We start from the raw sequence: 12,759 nt of genomic DNA on the forward strand, positions 1-12,759 counted from the left end.
GTAATATTGCAGCAAGCGAGAAAAGCAGGAGAGGAAAAAGAGGCATGCTGAAAATGATGCTTGAGAAAAAATGTTTGCTGCAAAATCTGGTTAGCATCATAGGTGCTGTGGTCATGTATGAGAGAGTGCAGGTGTGGGTGGCAAGTAGAGGCAGAAAGTGTGTTTGTTGGAGCAGAGAAAGCAGAGCCAGTGGGGAAAAGAAACCTACAGGCAGGCTACGTATTCAAAGTCTTGACCTGGAACTTTCTTCTGGTGTGTTTACTACTAGCAGCTCAAGGAAAAAGAAAGTGCTCTTTCTTTGGATCATAACCTTTAACTGTCATGTGGCATGAGGGAACAGATGAGTGTAGCAGAATGTGTGTGTTCCTTTATTTGCAGTGCAGATGACTCCATAAGGGGCCAAGGAAAAATGCTGCTTTTTGTAGCGTTGTTTATTTAAACTTCAGTTTCACAAAATTAGTTTGCGCAGAAACTTGAGCAAACACCCTCTTTAAGTTGAAAGCTTGCAGAGCAAGATGCAAGTCAAATGCCAACCCCAGCAATTAGCATGCATCCTTTCACTAGCATTAAACTGTGCTTAATCTCAACTGATCAGAATCTTTTTGTCCTACTCGCTGTCTACAGCTAAAAATAATGTCAAGTTAAAGATATACCAAAGGTAGCAGCTGTCCAGTCCATGGCTTTTCCGAAGCAGCTCGCTCTCTGCCTGATCATGGTTTGCTTCCCATGCAGCATGGCAGGAAACACAGCTATCATGGGAACCTCTCGCTTGGCTTGAGGATGTCCAGGAGCTCAAGTGCTCATGGTCCACAGCGTAAGAGGTATCGTTTGGAGTGTAGCTTCCCCATGGTAAAAATAAAACTTCTAAAGCTGTGTTGCAGTTTGATAGGAAGGCTTCTTATGAAGGAAGTGGAGAATCAAGAAGGCTTTTGTATCCTGTGTAACACAGCATGACGTGACCGCAGAACGAGAGAGACTTAAATCAGACTCTCCAGAAGGCTACTGGAGAAATAGCTTCATAATAGGAAACGTATTGGTTGCTTGGGCATAAAATGATACCCAAGATGTGTTCTCTGCAGTAGGACCCCTTTCAGCTGAACCGTTTTGAGCCGAGTGGAAGGAGCTCAGTTCATTATCTCAGCAATAAACTTTGGTCTTGCCACTAGAGGGGGACTGCAAACTGTACACCGTACATCCATCCCGCTGGGCTACACCGCCTGCTGAGCCCAGCCACTCCAGCAGCAGGACCCCCTCTGCTTTCTTGGGCTCTGGGGTGTCACAGCACCCGTAAAGGTTGGGCCTTGCAGCCAAACAAATGTGAAGGGATGTGGATGAGGGGAGCCTGACTGGTGCAATGTCCAGGTGCTTCTCCAAGTGATCTGGTTCTGCAGAAAGTCTTTTTTTTTTGTCTTTTTTTTTTTTTCTTTTTTAATTCCCACACAGCTTCAAAAAGTGTCCTGAGCACGAATAGTGTTCAGCGAAAGCTGAACAGGCTTTGTACAAACTCGCTGAGTCATGGAGAGGTGTGAATAACCCCTTAATGCCCAGCTGAAGCAACGTAATAGCAGCATACCCAGCAGTGCCATTTAACTGGTTAAAGATGAAATGGAAACATGAGTGCTTCTAGATCCTAGGAGAAAAGTGAGCTTGTAGATGGGGCTTTCAATATAACAGACCCTTTTGTGTGCTGGGCCTGACCTAACTGTTTCTTCTTGCCTTGAAGGGCTTTTACCCATGTGTTCACCTTCGGCCCGACGTTTCGAGCGGAAAACTCACAGAGTCGCCGGCACCTGGCGGAGTTCTATATGGTGGAAGCTGAGCTGTCCTTCACTGAAAACCTCCAAGACATCATGCAGGTGGGCACTCCAAATGTCTATGCAGGACTGGTGCCAGAACTGCCGCCTCTTTCCTGAGCTCTGCCCCCTGTGCTCAACTGAGGTTGCAGCTCCTCTCACCATGTGTGAGCTGGGTGGAGGTTGCACAAGGACTTTTCAACAATCAGGGTTTATGCAGCAGAGGTAATGCCACAGAGGGGATTTGGAAGGGAAAATATAAGTGTGAACACAGCCCCCATCTGAATGGAAGGCTGCACAGTTGCTGTATTGCCAGGAAATGTGTAAATGTGCTTGACTGGTGCTAATGAAAGTGGTACTCTCCCCTTCAACATCTTTCCAATGAATCTGAGCAGCGATTTGATGTGCTCCATAAAGAGCTCCTTGAAACCTACATTGAAATGTCAAGTAGAAACAACAGTTCCTGGCATACACTATTCATTGTGGCTTTAGCAGAAGACTGAAAGAAATCCTTAGCCAGCAGCTCTTGATTTTTCAGGATTGACCTCTCCATTGCAGTTTAACCACATGATGGATGCTAATGCATCCTACTAGTCTCAGCATAAGCCAGCCTTTGCCCAGTAGGACTTGTGAGTAAACATCTGCACGCGCTCTCCTATATCAGATAAGCTCCTTGGAAAACTATTGGAAAGATATCCTTATAAAAGAAAAAGACCTGAGGCACTCGCTACAGATGTATAAAGTAACATCCAGGTGGTGATTTCTTCAGCCTGCATCATATCCAGTCTGCTGAGTCAGTATGGCCTGACAGCAGAGCTGACATACTCTGTCTCTTGTGTGTGTTGCTTCTGCATTTTCAACATCTGATGGCTCTGCCCTGTGTGGACTGACCCATTGGGAATCTCTGTGCACCTTCTTTAATAACATCCTGCTCTCTTTTCTCTCTCTCCATTTCTCCAGAACAGCTTTCTGTATTCTTAGAGCACAGCATATGTGTATGTTTATGCCTTACTTCCTGAGGCCCCTGTTTCTCTAGGTAATCAGGAGCTGATTGAAATCTTCACTGCTTCTATAGAATCATAAAGTAGTTTGGGTTGGAAGGGACCTTTCAAGGCCATCTAGTCCAACCCCCCTGCAGTGAGCAGGGACATCTTCAACTAGAGCAGGTTGCTCAGAGCCCAGTCCAACCTGACCTGGGATGTTGCCAGGAATGGGGCATCTACCACCTCTCTGGGCAACCTGGGCCAGTGGTTCACCACCACCATTGTCAAAAATTTCTTCCTTAGATCTAGTCTGAATCTACCCTCTTTAGTTTAAAGCCATTACCCCTTGTCCTGTCGCAACAGGCCCTGCTAAAAAGTCTGTCCCCATCTTTCCTATAAGCCACCTTTAAGTCCTGGCAGGCTGCAAGAAGGTCTCCCTGGAGCCTTCTCTTCTCCAGGCTGAACAACCCCAACTCTCCCAGCCTGTCCTCACAGCAGAGCTGTTCCACCCCTCTAATCACCTCTGTGGCCTCCTCTGGCCCCGCTCCAACAGGTCCATGTCTCTCCTGTGCTGAGGGCTCCAGAGCTGGATGCAGCACTGCAGGGGGGACTCCCCACAGCGTGGCAGAGGGGCAGAATCCCCTCCCTTGCCCTGCTGGCCACGCTGCTTTGGGGGCAGCCCAGGACATGGTTGGTCTTCTGGGCTGCGAGTGCACATTGCCGGCTCATATCCAGCTTTTCACCCACTGGTACCCCTGAGTCCTTCTCCATAGGGCTGCTTTCCATCCCTCCATCCCCCAGCCTGTACTGATACTGGGGGTTGCCCCGACTCAGGTGCAGGACCCTGCATTTGGCCCATTCCTTGAGCTTCTCCAGGTTCCTCTGGATGGTATCCTGTCCCTCAGGTGTGTCAACCGCACCACTACTTGGTGTCATCTGCTGTAAGAAGCAGGGTCTTCTGTTAAGTGCTGTTTGAGCCCCTGAACACCATGTGAACGTATCTGTACTCTTGTGGCGAGATTCCTAGTTTCTTGGCTTTTGAAATATAGACAGCCAAGTCAGACAATTCAGAGTATTAGATTTGAGAACTGTTGTGGAATGTGTAGGGCCTTTATTTGGAGGCAAAGGAGGAACTTACCCCCTCCTCCTCCCCCCCTTTGGCTCAGCTTTTGTTGTTGTTAAACATCTTGTGAAGTCTCAACTTGTGCTTTCCTGTTTCGCTTCTTCACTCTGTCCCAAAGTCTTTGACAAGCGTCTTTCCCTGTCACAGAAAGTCTCCTAGCAGCCATCGTTTTGCATTCCTCATAGTGAGTCTACATTGCTTACTTTTGTGATGTTCTCATTTGCAGAAGTGGAGTTCCTGTTTTGTTTCTTTTTAAATCCTTGGGCAATCTCTCTTTTAAAAAAAAAAAAAAAAAACCAAACCAAAAAACAACCAAAACAAAACCTGACAGCTGCTCTAAAGCCTAAGTTAAGTTTCTTTTTCCCCCACATAACTGACCTAAATTCAGTCTTCTGTCATGTATCTGCCCGTTGGGCAGTTTGTCTCTTTGTCGTCATCTGCAAGTTCTTTGTTCAGTGCAAAAGGCCCAATTGGAAGCCCTGGGGGCTATTGGCCAGGGTTAGCATCTGAACTTTGTCCTTACATAAAGAGCTGGATTGTTTAAAATTTATTTTTAAAATTGGTATTCAACATTTGGACTGAATACCTCTAAATCCAGCAAGTTAGTGTGCTGGGAATGCTCAGCTTCTTCAGGGACATCTTGAAGGCTAATATGCCATTAAAGAGCCTTGCTACAAAGATATACATGGTTACCATTCACTGATGAGGCTTGAGATCTGTCTCTCAGCCAAAGCTTCAAAAGAAATGTAGCTTTCCTTACAAAAAAAACAAAGGAAAAAGAGGATCTAATAACAAAGTTACATGTATTTGGGAGCAAAGGGCCTGAAATCTTACAGCAACAGCCCTTTTTTCCTCTGTCTCTAATTGCACAGAGTAACGCTCAGTTATTCCTAAATTAGCGCAGTTCTTGTGAAGTCTCACGCGTCTTGATCATGAAGCTAAATTTCTGCTCTGTGCCAAAACATATTTTAGTGCTACAAAGAAACTTAAACTCTCACAATACTGGTTTCACAATACTTTCTGTGGAAAGTCCCATGTGCTCAGTGCAGCACTCTGCGCTGCATGATAGTATTACTACTTCAGCGTTACAGAGTGTTTGTAAGTTTATCTAAGGAGAGGCCTCTGTGGCCTCTTTCCAGAAAAGTCTAGTCAAGAAGTTGAGTTAAGTTGCCCCAAAGCAAACTGGATGACATAGAGAGGGAGTTAGAAGGTGGTCAGGTAAGACAATGGAAGGGGTCCAATTTGTATGGAATTGTCTGGACTCACTACAGCCATTGCCCCTCCAGTCTCTGAACTGGAGGTCCGAGGTCTCCGGTCTCATCTGCCGTCTGAGATGCCTGCTGCCAGCCTCTCCCTTTCTCTTCAGTGCTGTGTCATGTAGCTGTATTTGTAGGTCATTATCTTCCATTTTTTGTTCCCCTGTCTTGGTAGTGCAGTGGATTTAAAGGATCCCACTTTACTCGTGACAGTAATGGGGTCTCAAAGAAGCCGTATGATGCAGTCATTATTGAATTTCATCAAACACACATATAAAACCATGCTTAAAAAATAAAATAAAATTATTTAGGCAGTAAAATTAGGAAATGCTAGAAGAAAGTTTTCCAGAGGGCACTTTCAGGAGTTTATGCATAGTGTTAGTCTTCCTTAACAAGATCACATCCTAGCACCACTGTCTTTTTAAGAGATGCAGAATACATCTCTTTAAGATGGAGAATACAATTTAACACACAGTATTTGAGCTCTGTCCTGAGGGCAGAAGTATTCTCTTCCTCTGGTTATGTACTTCATCAAAACTAATTTGCTGTCATTACAGCCCAGTGACATGGAGCATTATTACCTCTGTTTTACAGAAGGGAATTCATGCATGAAATCAAATCAACAGTAGCCCTGATTTTGGGTGCCAGTTTCAGGGACCTTAGATCTGAAACGTGGGTGTGGTTTGTTTTCCAGAATAGTTTGCACTCAGAGTACTTTCTGTCTTCAGGGCCAAGGCTAAGACGATTGGGCGAATCTGACTGCAGTCTTAAGGGAACAAACACAGGCAATCACATGGGAAAGGTTTGCTCCAAGTGTTTTGTGCAGTGCTCTTTGGGGACATTGGAGTATTTGCAGGGCTATAGGTTCCTTCTCTGAAGTCGCATCCAGCTGCCATAGCTGAGGCTCTTTCCTCACTTCCATCAGCCTTTATAGTTCAGCTTCGATGGCCAGTGAAGCGGTGGTCTGACAGACAAGAGTCTCTTTCCTTTCACAAAAACAGCATGTCTCCAGAGTGAGTCCTGAGCTGTTGGTTATATAGCCGAGATGGGACTTTATGACCAAGAAGACGTGCAAATCTCCCCTCTGTGTCTGTGTGTATATGTGCACACATGTACGGGGGGGCGGGGTGAGCAAGCATGAAAGCAAGAAATAACGGTCCACTTGGTGAATATTTCATATGTAAATACTCTGTGATCTGCACTGCATCCATGTACATGGCCCAGGTAAATGCATAAACAAAAATCCTCCTGGCAGTTCTTGTGATTTTTCTGAAACTGTCTTTATATAATAAAGATGATGATTTGACCCCTTCTGGTAGGGCACAGCACCTTCAATTGCTGCTGCGGACATTTACCCCTGTTTTGTTGATGATTTCCTCTGTTTCAACTCTGGTCATGATTTTATTTGGAAAGATAAGTTGCAGTATCAAAAGATCCAAGTTAAACAATACACTTGGGAGCTGCTCCTAAAACCATTAAGTTCCACAGCAATATTGGGGACGGCTAGGACTGATACTGCTGAACTTCTCTGAAAGGTGAAAATCAAGAGAGAGAGGCTGGCAGGTGTGGTGGGTTGACCTTGGCTAGATACCAGGTGCCCACCAAAGCTGCTCTATCACTCCCCCTCCTCAGCTGGGCAGGAGAGAGAAAATACAATTAGAAGCTTGTGGGTTGAGGTAAGGATGGGGAGAGATCAGTCAGCAATTGCTGTCACGGGCAAAACAGATTCAACCTGGGGAAATTAGTTTAAGTTATTGACAGTCAAAATCAGAGTAGGATAATGAGAAATAAGACCAAATCTTGAAACCTCTCCCTTCTTCCCAGGCTCAACTTTGCTCCCCGATTCCTCTCCCTCCTCCCCTCAAGTGGCGCAATGGGGACGAGGAATGGGGCTTGTGGTCAGTTCATCAGTTTTCTGCCGTTCCTTCCTACTCAAGTGAAGGACTCACACTCCTCCCCTGCTCCAGCATGGGGTTGCTCCCCCAGGAGGCAGTCCTCCATGAACTTTTCCAGTGTAAGCCCTTCCTGCTCTTTTCCAGTGTAAGCCCTTCCTGCTCACTGCAGTTCTTCATGAGCTGTTCCAGCCTGGGTCCCCCCGCCCATGGGTGCTGTCCTTCAGGAACAGGCTGCTCCAGCCTGGGCCCCCCCACCACGGGTGCTGTCCTTCAGGAACAGGCTGCTCCAGCCTGGGCCCCCCCACCACGGGTGCTGTCCTTCAGGAACAGGCTGTTCCGGCCTGGGCCCCCCCCCACGGGTGCTGTCCTTCAGGAACAGGCTGCTCCAGCCTGGGCCCCCCACCATGGGTGCCGTCCTTCAGGAACAGGCTGCTCCAGCTTGGGTCGCCCACGTGTGCCGTCCTTCAGGAACAGGCTGCTGCAGCCTGGGTCCCCCCACAGGTGCCGTCCTTCAGGAACAGGCTGCTCCAGCCTGGGCCCCCGCAGGGTCACAAGTCCTGCCAGCAAACCTGCTCCAGCCAGGGCTCCTCTCCCCATGGGACCACAGATCCTGCCAGGAGCCTGCTCCAGCGTGGTCACAGCCTCCTTCGGGCGTCCCCCTGCTCCAGCGTGGGGCCCTCTGCAGGTGCAGGTGGAGATTTGCTCCCCCGTGGAGCTCCATGGCTGCAGGGGCACAGCCGGCTTCCCCAGGGGCCACAGGGGAATCTCTGCTCTGGCACCTGGAGCCCCCTCTGCCTCTCTTTCTCCACTGACCTTGGTATCTGCAGAGTTGTTTACACATATTCTCACTCCTCTCTCCACCTGTAAAGGCTGTGTGCTGGGGTTTTTTCCCCTTTCTTAACTCTGTTCCCTCAGAGGTGCTACCACGGTTGCTGATGGGCTTGGCCTTGGCCAGGAGTGAGTCCATCTTGTAGCTGGATGGCACTGGCTGTATCGGACACAGGGGAAGCTTCTAGCAACTTATTGCAGAAGCCACCCCTGCAGGCCCCACTGCTACCAAAACCTTGCCATGCCAACCCAATACAGCAGGGATGAAGAAGAAGGGAAAACTTTTGCCTCTCTCCTCCTTGCTTGTCCTCCTACCAGCACAATTTCTACATTTCCATTAGGAAGCAAGCAAATTAATGGGCTTTTGGATGCTAAGAGTCACACCTCTGAGATGAGCTACTTGCTGTGATTCCCATGACTTTTTCCCTGTATAAGTCTCCTATCTGGAGGAGGGCCAGAAAAACGTTCGGAGGCATAGAACACCTCTCTTATGAGGACACACTGAGAGAGTTGGGGTTGCTCAGCCTGGAGAAGAGAAGGCTCTGGGGAGACCTTTTTGCAGCCTGCCTGGACTTAAACGGGGCTGAGAAGAAAGATGGGGACAGACTTTTTAGGAGGGCCTGTTGTGATAGGACAAGGGGTAATGGTTTTAAACTGAAAGAGGATAGATTTAGACTATATCTAACGAAGAAATTTTTGACAATGAGGGTGATGAAACCTTTGCCCAGGCTGCCCAGAGAGGCGGTAGATGTCCCATCCCTGGAAATATCCCAAGTCAGGCTGGATGGGGCTCTGAGCAACCTGCTCCAGTTGAAGATGTCCCTGCTCATGGCAGGGGGTTGGACTAGATGGCCTTTAAAGGTCCCTTGCAACCTAAACTACTCTATTTAGCCAGACCAGGTATCCGCAGGGTAATCAGCCCCCTGAGCTGGAAGACAGGGATGGAGAGCACAATAAACTCCTCATAATCCAGCAGGAAACAGTTAAGGACCTGCTAAGCCACCTGGATACCCACAAGTCTATGGGGCCTGATGGGATCCACCCAAGAGTACTGAGAGAGCTGACAGAGGAGCTTGCCAAGCCATTCTCCGTCATTTATCAACAGTCCTGCATAACAGGGGAGGTCCCAGATAACTAGAGTCTTGCCAGTGTGACACCCGTCTACAAGAGAGGCTGGAAGGAGGATCCCGAGAACTACAGGTCTTTCAGCCTGACCTTGGTACCAGGGAAGATCATGGAGCGGTTCATCTTGAGGGTGCTCACAGGGCATGTGCAGGACAACCAAGGAATCAGGCCCAGCCAGCATGGGTTCATGAAAGGCAGGTCCTGCTTGACCAACCTTCTATGACCAGGTGACCCACCTAGTGGATGAGGGAAAGGCTGTGAATGTTGTCTACCTGGACTTTAGTAAAGCCTTTGACAGCGTCTCCCACAGCATTCTCCTGGAGAAACTGGCGGCTCGTGGCTTAGACAGGTTTACTCTTCGCTGGGTGAGGAACTGGCTGAGGAGCCCAGAGAGTTGTGATGAAAGGCGTTAAATCCGGCTGGTGGCCGGTCACAAGCGGTGTTCCCCAGGGCTCGGTTCTGGGGCCGGTCTTGTTCAATATTTTTATAGATGATCTGGATGAGGGGATCGAGTGCTCCCTCAGTAAGTTTGCAGATGACACCAAGTTGGGTGGGAGTGTTGATCTGCTGGAGGGTAGGAGGGCTCTGCAGAGGGATCTGGACAGGCTGGATCGATGGGCAGAGGCCAACTGTATGAGGTTTAATAAGGCCAAGTGCCGGGTCCTGCACTTGGGCCACAACAACCCCATGCAACGCTCCAGGCTTGGGGAGGAGTGGCTGGAGAGCTGCCTGGTGGAAAGGGACCTGGGGGTGCTGGTTGACAGCCGGCTGAACATGAGCCAGCAGTGTGCCCAGGTGGCCAAGAAGGCCAAGACCATCCTGGCCTGTATCAGTAATGGTGTGGCCAGCAGGAGTGGGGAAGTGATGGTGCCCCTGTACTCAGCACTGGTGAGGCCGCACCTCGAATCCTGTGTTCAGTGTTGGGCCCCTCACTACAAGAAGGATGTTGAGGTGCTGGAGCGTGTCCAGAGAAGGGCAACGGAGCTGGTGATGGGGGCTGGAGAACAAGTCTGATGAGGAGCGGCTGAGGGAACTGAGGGTGTTTAGTCTGGAGAAGAGGAGGCTGAGGGGAGACCTCATCGCTCTACAACTGCCTGAAAGGGGTTGTGATGAGGTGGGTGTTGGTCTCTTCTCCCAAGTAACCAGCGATAGGACGAGAGGAAATGGCCTCAAGTTGCGCCAGGGGAGGTTTAGATTGGATATTAGGAAAAATTTCTTTACAGAGAGAGTGGTCAAGCATTGGAACAGGCTGCCCAGGGAGGTGGTGGAGTCGCCATCTCTGGAAGTGTTCAAAAAACATGTAGACGTGGCCCTTCAGGACATAGTTTATTGGGCATGGTGGTGTTGGGTTGGTGGTTGGACTTGACAATCTTGAAAGTCTTTTCCAACCTTAATGATTCTGTGATTCTGTGATATGATTCTATCAAGCACGTTTCTTACAGGATACATTCAAACCAATCACTTGGCCTATACCTTCATGTAGCCCATTTTCCAGTCCTTCATTATATTATCTGCTTAAAAGCATAACTTCTGACTTGGAGAGTGCTTTTTTTTTTCTCTCCCCTTTTCTTTTTTCCCTCCACTGTTCGTGCCTAGTACACATTTGGCATAAATAAGAGCAGTGAGGAGGCCAATGCATGAACCACGTGTCTGTCTTTTTTTTGCCAGGATAAAACCTCAGTCTCAAACCTGGAAATATTTCTCAGATTGTTTTTCCCATACCACCCACATCTTTTTTCCACAAGAGGAAGCTACTTATGTTTAATACTGTGGGAACCTAATTGTTACTTTATCGCACAGTGAGGAAAAAAAGTGCTAATTAAACAACATGCTTTTCTGAAAACAGATGATACTTTCATTTTCTAGAAAGAGGAAGCTTAATGTAAAATCCCTTCGTCTCTGCCTGGTGAAACCAGATGAATTGCCAAGAAGTTTTCTTAATTTCATTTGCATAAGCCTTTTTCTAGCTACTTTGAAGAAAGTTCAAAGCTGACTGCTTATTTGCTGCTCAGCAGCAGGAATGCTTGCTTTTCATTTCCTCTGTGTTTGAGTACCAGTAGGGGTAAAACCGTTCATCTGCATATGGTAATGCTGTTCCTTTATTTGGATCTTCCCTTTTTAAACAGAGAGCCCAGATTGATGCAGGAGTCTGAAGGCTGAGTTTGGCTCCAGAGGAGTCAGAATCAACTGGTTTACCAGCTTCTCTAGGCTGGCGAAATGCAGAGGTTGTTCATCAGCTCAGAGCAGTGTTTCAGCAGCTTGGGAGAGGTGATGAAGGATGTAGTTCTAAACATGAGAGTTTGAACAACCATGCCTGAAGACTTCTCTTGGCTATGTCAGTAGCCCAGCTTCTTCTTTTCTGTGCATTTTGTTCCTCTTTCCTGTAAGGTCTGGTTCCTTGCAGGGCAGAGACCTGCCCCTTCCTCAGATTTGCTGACTGGAAATCAGGTTCATCTTTTGGCAGTTAGTCTCCTCTGGGCTTTGTGGTGTCTAGGGACTGCTACTCGCCTAGATATCGTTGGTGGATACTTTGCTTCTCTCAACTCTGCAGTTAATGAAGCAGTTGTTAGGCTCACAGGAAAAAAAAAACGATGAATTTGCCAGGACTTTTTTTATTGGGAAAAACCTGGTCCCATCCCAGGCTGAGATGACATGTGGCCCATCTGCATTGCCCTGTGGCTTACAAAGGAGATGAGAATAAGAGGGCGATTTTGAAGAAGAATTGGGATCGCCAGTACTACATGGGTATCAACTGCCTGCTTTGTGCAGGCAAGGGACTACGAGCAGTCGTGGAAACTCTTAATCTGCATGACAGCAAGTGTCTTGGATGATCTGCTTTGCTTAACCAAAAGAGAAAATTACTCTTAAAACGGGTTGATCAAAATGCAGTGGCATCCCATGTGGGGGCTTTTTTTGTTTATAATCAAAATTACATTTTAATTTCTTAATGGGTGAAGCCCATTTTACTGGATAAGTATATCCAAATTGGATGATAATGTCATTTAGCTAATCCACATTAGTTTAGGGAAATTAAACATCTTTTTTTAGTTTCTCAAACGTCCCTGCATTGATGTGTCCTCCGCTTTAGCTCTCTGCTCGTCTCTGTACATGTTCGGTTTGCTTTGCTGTTTCTGCACAGAGTCTCTCTAGCTGGGATCTGTTTGATGGACTGGCTCTGCACAGTACATGTTTATTCTCCTCTCCTTTAGTTCTGCCTCTTGTAACAACAAAGCAGAAAACCAGAATTGCTCATTACAGGAAAGGCACCTCACTCATAATTAATCTGGGACCAGTCACCACAAATGATGGTACTGTGTGTGGTGGCTGATCAGGACTGCTGCTTTAATATTTTAGCTGTGCTTATTTTCACTGGAGATACCTGACTGAAGATATTGAATCCATCAGCAGGTGCTGAAGCACTAAACCCATAGCAGAAACAAAAGTTCCAGTCCTCTTCAGCTACTGAGCAAGCCTGCTAATTAGGAACATTAGCAAGCTGGTACCCTTTTATGCAGTCTGACCATGCAGAACGACAGAAGCTCCTTCTGTACCCTTTGGCTGATGTGTACCGTGTTTAATTTATAGTCTGGGACATCTAAGCAGTGATAATTTTTCATGCACTCCTGTTTTCTCTATTAGGTTATGGAAGATCTTTTCAAGACAGCAACAAGCACTGTGTTCTCCAAATGTCCTCGTGATGTTGAGCTTTTTCATAAATACGTATCTCCTGCCCAGAAGGTAATAATTGTGACATGA

General features: G+C 47.4%; 1 protein-coding gene across 1 annotated transcript in view; it reads left to right on the forward strand.

The window, feature by feature from the left end:
• Positions 1-12,759, forward strand: part of NARS2 (asparaginyl-tRNA synthetase 2, mitochondrial) — a gene marked incomplete at both ends in the record, with an annotated part of 57,899 nt that overhangs the window by 31,305 nt on the left and 13,835 nt on the right. Inside the window, 2 exons of the mRNA XM_082014276.1 lie at positions 1,724-1,856; positions 12,643-12,741. Coding sequence (XP_081870402.1) covers positions 1,724-1,856; positions 12,643-12,741 — 232 coding nt within the window. The remainder of the gene's footprint in view (positions 1-1,723; positions 1,857-12,642; positions 12,742-12,759) is intronic.

This window comes from Phaethon aethereus (assembly GCF_964289735.1).
Source record: "Phaethon aethereus genome assembly, chromosome: 1".
Taxonomy (NCBI): Eukaryota; Metazoa; Chordata; class Aves; order Phaethontiformes; family Phaethontidae; genus Phaethon; species Phaethon aethereus.